At 39.2% G+C, this 7,842-nt stretch overlaps 1 protein-coding gene across 1 annotated transcript in view; it reads right to left on the minus strand.

Annotated features, from left to right (window-relative positions):
• Positions 1 to 5,151: 5,151 nt before the first annotated feature.
• The window catches only part of LOC143291106 (uncharacterized), a 34,362-nt gene continuing 31,671 nt past the window's right edge, over positions 5,152 to 7,842 (minus strand). The window contains exons 2-3 of the mRNA XM_076600733.1: positions 7,499 to 7,768; positions 5,152 to 5,434 (exon numbers count right to left, since the gene is read on the minus strand). Coding sequence (XP_076456848.1) covers positions 5,338 to 5,434; positions 7,499 to 7,734 — 333 coding nt within the window. The 5' untranslated portion in view covers positions 7,735 to 7,768 and the 3' untranslated portion in view covers positions 5,152 to 5,337. The remainder of the gene's footprint in view (positions 5,435 to 7,498; positions 7,769 to 7,842) is intronic.

A 7,842-nucleotide genomic window follows, 5' to 3' on the forward strand; every position in this document is an offset into this window, starting at 1 on the left:
AGAGACGACGTTAACAGCGTTTCACCCCAATTACCACCATCAAAATATTGCAAGCAGAAGGCTCTTATACTGAAGAGGTGAATGTTGACAAAGATACCACAATTCTGACGACGGAAGCTAAAGGTTGGGTCATTCAGACACCCACTGGACATCCGAGGGGTCTGTGTAGAGGAGAAGAGAGGACTGGCCGTACTGAGTGAGTTAACTGGGGAGAAAAAAGGTTACTTCTTTGAAACTAGCCCGATGATTAGCACAAGTTGACATTAATTTTACCTTTCATGAAAATATAAAATAACATACTCTAAACTGCTGACAGAAAGCTACCAAAGCCTAGCAAACTGAGCCATACATTCAGTTGAAATGATATATGATGTGACAGGACTGTTAATCAGGCATGATGGCATGGTAGCTGGACGTCGTGTGATGGATTCAAAGTAGGCTGGAATGCAGCAGCCTGAAAAAAAGTGGGCATTTAAAAAACAAAAAACAAACAGACAACAACAACAATAACAACACAACAGACAACAACAACAACAGCAACAAAACAGAAAACAATAACAACAACAACAAAACAGACAACACCAGACAACAACGAAACAGACGACGACAACAACAAAACAGACAGCAACAACAACAATAAAACAGACAACAACAACAACAACAAAACAGACAACAACAACAACAAAACAGACAGCAACAACAAAACAGACAACACCAGACAACAACAACAACAACAACAAAACAGACAACAACAACAACAACAAAACAGACAGCAACAACAAAACAGACAACACCAGACAACAACAACAACAACAACAAAACAGACAACAACAACAAAACAGACAACACCAGACAACAACAACAACAACAGAACAGACAACAACAACAAAACAGACAACCAGAAGAAAACAGACAACAACAAAAGAAACAACAGCAAAACAGACAACAACGACAACAACAAACAGACAACAACAACAACAAAACAGACAAAAACATTTACAACAACAACAACATCAACAAAACGGACAACAACAAAAACAGAAAACAACAACAACAGACAACAACAAAACAGACAACAACAACAAAACAGACGACAACAACAACAACAACAACAACAAAACAGACAACAACATCAACATCAACAAAACAGACAACAACAACAACAACAGACAACAACAAAACAGACAACAACAACAACAACAGACAACAACAAAACAGACAACAACAACAACAACAACAAAACAGACAACAACAACAACAACAAGAACGACAACAACAAAACAGAAAACAACAACAACAGACAACAACAAAACAGACAAGAGCAACAACAACAACAACAAAACAGACAACAACAACAGCAAAACAGACAACAACAACAACAACAAAACAGACAACAACAACAACAACAAAACAGACAACAACAACAACAACAAAACAGACAACAACAACAACAAAACAGACAACAACAACAGCAAAACAGACAACAACAACATCAACAACAAAACAGACAACAACAACAACAACAAAACAGACAACAACAACAGCAAAACAGACAACAACAACATCAACAACAAAACAGATAATAACAACAACAACAAAACAGACGACAACAACAACAACAAAACAGACAACAACAGCAACAACAAAACAGACAACCAGAAGAAAACAGACAACAACAAAAGAAACAACAGCAAAACAGACAACAACGACAACAACAACAAAACAGACAACAACGACAAACAGACAACAACAACAACAAAACAGACAAAAACATTTACAACAACAACAACATCAACAAAACGGACAACAACAAAAACAGAAAACAACAACAACAGACAACAACAAAACAGACAACAACATCAACATCAACAAAACAGACAACAACAACAACAGACAACAACAAAACAGGCAACAACAACAAAACAGACAACAACAACAACAAACAGACAACAACAACAACAAAACAGACAACAACAACAACAACAAAACAGACAACAACAACAAAACAGACAACAACAACAACAAAACAGACAACAACAACAACAACAAAACAGACAACAACAACAAAACAGACAACAACAACAACAACAAAACAGACAACAACAACAACAACAAAACAAACAACAACATCAACAACAACAAAACAGACAACAACAACAACAAAACAGACAACAACAACAAAAGAGACAACAGCAAAACAGACAACAACGACAACAACAACAAACAGACAACAACAACAACAACAACAACTGGGAATTAACTGTCACAAGTAGGCGAGATCTCAAGTCAGAGTACGCAAGTCAGTTGTCCAGAAAATGCAGTTCATCCTCTATAACTCCACATGCTTTTGCATAGGCCGGTCTTTCCTAGTTAAGTTGTAGTGCAGTGACGTCCTCGCTCAACTTTAAGTTGAGGGTGGGTGTTAGCTGTCTTGGTCCATTAGTACGTGATCTAACTCGTCTGGTGAGGGGTCAGTTAGTTCACTGCAGCTGGTGTCATTCTGAAGATGTGAGTTTTTATGCGTGGTTTTCGTGTGACTGATTTCAGGGGGGAAAAAAGAAAAGAGAAAAGACGAGAGAGAGAGAGAGAGAGAGAGAGAGAGAGAGAGAGAGAGAGAGAGAGAAAGGGGGGGGGGGATATCTGTTGTATGACACAGTACAAAGTATTATCCGGTAGAGACTGACAGAAAGGTGTAAAGTCTGTGGCCTTTCATGCCCTGCTCTCATGGTGACCTCAGTTTCGACACCCCTCCACTTCTATGCTTGGGATGAGTCCTGTCAATGTCTTCAGTGTCGGCAGATTCATGGGGGAGCTGTTGTTTGAGGGACGTGGTGTCGGTCTTCACACTGGGAGGGACGTTCTCTCAGTCTGGCTCCGCGACTAAGCCATAATTGTCGTTAGTAGAAGGGCTTAGTAGGTGATGTCCTAACTACGTTAAATCAGAATAGGCACCACTGAACACCACCGAAGTGACTCAGCAGCAGTGCAGGGTCTCCTCTGGTGTGTGGCCTCCTGGCGACCTAACATCGATGGATTTCTGACGCTGGAACTGTGACGGACGAACCCGGGTGTGGCCGTGTATTGGGGAATCTAAATGAGCGGCGTGGGAGTAATGCTACTGAAACGGTGCAGATGATGGGGCAGCAAAAAAAAAAAAAAAAAAAAAAAAAAAAAAGTATTATCCAGTTCATGCTTTGTGTCACTGAACGTCTCTTCATTAACAGTTTTGTTCCTGGGATACCATGAATATATCATAATGTTTGCCGCGCCATGATCTTTGCGTCTGATTACGCTCCAGCGTCACGAGGTTGCAGACTCTGTTCGTGTGTTTCAGTGTGTGACTGGGTTTTTTTTTTTTTTTTTTAATATCCTTTTTTTTCCATTAAATTTTTTATATAATGCAAACAAATTGGAGAACTGTTTTCATTACCGAACCGTTTCATGGGTGCATTGACCGTACGCACGCACACATGCATAAAAAATGAATACGAGAGAGAGAGAGAGAGAGAGAGAGAGAGAGAGAGAGAGACAGACAGACAGACAGACAGACAGACAGACAGACAGACAGGCATGCACTGAAAATGTGAGTAGAAAACCGTTCCTTGGACACACACACACACACACACACACACACACACACACACACACACACACACACACACACACACAGATGGAAAACATGGTTGTGTCTGTTTATTGATCAGGTAAAATTCACGCTGAGAGGGTTTATCCTTTTTCAAAAATTTATATTCTACGTTTTTGCGCAAAGAACTATGATAGGATAGTTGATTTTGAGTCCCTATTTATGACAATTACATGAACATTTAGTGGTGCAGAGGATAATTATTTGAGTGAAGTGCCTGTTTTAAGAGGTAATGAATATCCAGCAAATACACATTTATAGGTTATTCTCTTGTCCGTGATATACTATACTGAAATTGAAAATATAGAATGATATAATGATAATAATAATAATAATAATGATAATAATAATGGTAATAATAATTATGATAGTAATAATAACAACAATAACATCAACAATGATAACAATAATGATAAGGATGATATAACAATAACAATAATAATAATATAGTGACGACGACGACAACAACAATAATAATAATAACAATAATAATAATGATAATAATAATAATGTAAAATAGAATGAATTATACCATCCTAGGGGAATGTAACATATCAAATTTTGTTTTTCTTTTCTTTTATATATATATATATATATATATATATATATATATATATATATATTTTTTTACAAAGAATAGGCTACACGATTTTCTTACGAAAACATTACCACTGAACAATTTCAAAGCATAAACGATACAAAATTCACTGTTATTAATGGGGAAATCTTAAAGGGAAATGAATGGAATTCTGAATACCTCTGGTTGAAAGTGGACACGTTTAAAAGCAATATCAAGCAAAGAATCAATTGGAATGTCAGTTGTGAGCCAAGAGAAAGTGCGTGCGTGCGTGCGTGCATGTGTGTGTGTGTGTGTGTGTGTGTGTGTGTGTGCGCGCGCGCGTGTGCGTGTGTGTGTGTGTGTGACAGACAGACAGACAGACAGACAGACAGACAGAGAGTGAAAGAAATACAGACAAAGAAGGGAAGAGAGAAGACGACGACGATGAAGAAGACTTGTAGATGTTCTTTATTGATTCTTACCCAAGAGTGAAACAAACAAAAAAAGAAAAAAAAGAGCCATCGTATTATCAGATCATCAACACATGAACCAAGAGCGGCGTCAGCCTACCAACAAAGAAGAACAAGTTCAATACAAACAAAGAAAAACGAAAACGCTAATATTAATTTTGGTGATCGATTGTTGCTTTAATTAAAAACAAAAAACAAAAAAACACACCAGAAAAAACAAAAAAACAACAACAAAAATACAACCCTGTTTATTGTAATGTGTCCCCTCTCCCTCCCCAAAATGCAAAATAAACACTGCGACTAAACATTGGCAAAAAAAAAAAAAAAAAAGAAAAAAAAAAAAAAAAGAAAGAAAATAATAGAAGTAAAATGGACAATTCTTTATCATTTTTTTCCTTCAACCCCACACTTTCCTCCCTTCCCTCCCCTCCCCCCAAAAAGAAAGGAAGATCGTTGAGAAGTCAGCTTGCTGTGTAAGCTTGAAAAAAAAAAAAGAAGTTCAAACGTTTCCAATGATGCACGGCTGATTTCTTAATTAATTAATTAATTAACTAACAATGCGGTATGATTCAGACACTTTGTTGTTGTTGTTGTTTGGGTGTGTTGTGTGCTCTGCCAGTCTGCCAGGGTCACGTGACTTGTGATTTCCGGTTCCGGGTTCCGGGTCAGAAGAAGTCTGAGAAGGATGGCAGCCTGCTGTCCTCTGGTTCTGTGACGTCCTCCTGCAGCCACATGGACCGCTTCCCTGCTCCGCTCTGGCATCTGAAATAAATATAGGTGGCATGTGAGGGGGAAAATATGTGAATTGTGTGTGTGTGTGTGTGTGTGTGAGAGAGAGAGAGAGAGAGAGAGAGAGTGCGTGTGTGTGTGTGTGTGTGTGTGTGTGTGTGTGTGTGTGTGTGTGTGTGTGTGTGTGTGTGTACGTGCGTTTTCTTTAGTTTAACGTCTTTTCACATACCACTTATACGACACGACACGATACGATACGATATGATAACGTGTCATGTTTTTGTTTTATGAAGACCTCTATCTGTGAATACAGGTCGGCAGAATGTGGAAATTTGTATGTTATTTTATCTGTGTCTTCTTATGTCAATGGTTGTCAACTGAAACAACAACATTAATAACATCAGCAGCAGCAGCAACAACAAAACAGCAGCAACAACAACAACAAAATAATAATAACAACAACAACAGCAACAATCAGCAGACAAAATCATCACAGCTCTGTTCTCTGTGGGTGATCATTTTCGCATAAACCACTGTTCTAAAAGAAAAAAAATCATAGCTCATTGGCCAGGAAAGCTGAAGCCAAGTGGACGCCATAATGATACTTGTATTGGGCCGTCAGTCCGTTGAGAAGTCGCCTGCTAACTGGTGGTAGTTTCTGAACTGTAACCGTGTATCTTCGATGAAATCATGTTATGCTTGCCCCTACGACATGTCAAATATGTCTTCATTCATATCTGCCAACGGTTTATTAACCAAAGTTAACTCACTCAGTACGGCCAGTCCTCTCTCCTACACAGACCCCTCGGATGTCCAGTGGGTGTCTGAATGACTCAACCTTTAGCTTCCGTCGTCAGAACTGTGGTATTCTTTGTCAACATTCACCTCTTCAGTATAAGAGCGTCCCGCTAACAATATTTTGATGATGGTAATTGGGATGAAACGCTGTTAACTTCGTCTCTTTCGCCGTTCGTATGGAGAGAGTTAACACAGAAAAAACAGTGCAGTGAAACGTAACGCAAACTTGCTGTGGAGACAACTAACGCCGCGAGCAACTGAAAGCTTGCCGTGAAGCAGTCCTCGTTGCCAGCTGAGCGCTCGGCTACATACATGAAATGAAGTTACCGCTTCGCGCTGTACTGAAACGAGTGGCAAAATGGCCGATTGAACACTTCCGCGGTTAGTAAAGGGGCTCAAAGAAGGCATGCGCTATCCACCTAGTTCGAGAACAGTGTACATAAACACATCTTAAGATACAGAATAACCAGATTTAGAATTGGTAATAATAAAACAAGGAAATGAAGTCAACATCAGATGGGTTTTTTTAAATAATTTTTTCATTGATAATAATTTATACTCATATCACTGAAACACAAAAATATAAATAATCAGACAGTGAATGAATGTGATTCTTTGAAGAACGTATCTAGATAAAGAAGGTAAATTGATTTACGATTTCGCGTATAATACTACTTAATGGCTTATAAAAAAAAAAAAGAAAGAAAAAAGAAAGAAAGGAATAAAGAAATAAAGAAAGCAAAAAAGAAAGAAAAAAGAAATAACACACACACACACACGCACACACACACACACACACACACACGCACACACACACACACACACACACACACACACACACACACACACACACACACACACATCTTATGCTCCATCTGATTTTTCCCCCTTTATATTTGTGTCTACAACCTAATCTTTTATTCATGGTTTTCGTGACAAATGAAAATTATTCTGATTGCGATTCACACACGCACGCACACACACACACACACACACACACATACATATGAGTGCACACACTCATTCTCACACTTTCCACAATAAATCCTTTTAAAATAATCTTTGGCAGTCCACAAACCATGTTTCAACAATCCATAACCATGAAATAAATGTCTACACACACACACACACACACACACACACACACACACACACACACACACACACACACACACACACACACACACACACACACACACACACACACACACACACACACACACACACACACACACACACACACACACACACACAAACAAACATCACCAACATCATCACCACCACCACCATTCCACGTACGGAGGGAATTTCGTGGCATCAGGTTTGCACTCCAAGAAGCACTCGTAGTACTTCTTGCAGCATTCGCCATTTCCGCCAGGCTTCAACGCCAACTTCCGCTTGCACGAGATGACCTCGCGCATGCAGTGGAAGACGCAGGACTTGCCCTCAGTTTCTTCAGGAAAAGCCACCAGCAGGCAGAAGATGGTGGCAGCCAGAGACACCAGCAAAGAGGAAGGGATTCGAAACGAAGCCATGATCTTCTACGGTAACAGTCTTCTGCGGTCGGCTCTGGAACAGTCCAACATAGAAGAACATCAAAGCTCGGATGCCCTTCTAACTAAACGTTTTTTTTTTTTTTTGCA

The sequence above is a fragment of the Babylonia areolata genome, chromosome 16, assembly GCF_041734735.1.
Source record: "Babylonia areolata isolate BAREFJ2019XMU chromosome 16, ASM4173473v1, whole genome shotgun sequence".
Classification (NCBI taxonomy): Eukaryota; Metazoa; Mollusca; class Gastropoda; order Neogastropoda; family Buccinidae; genus Babylonia; species Babylonia areolata.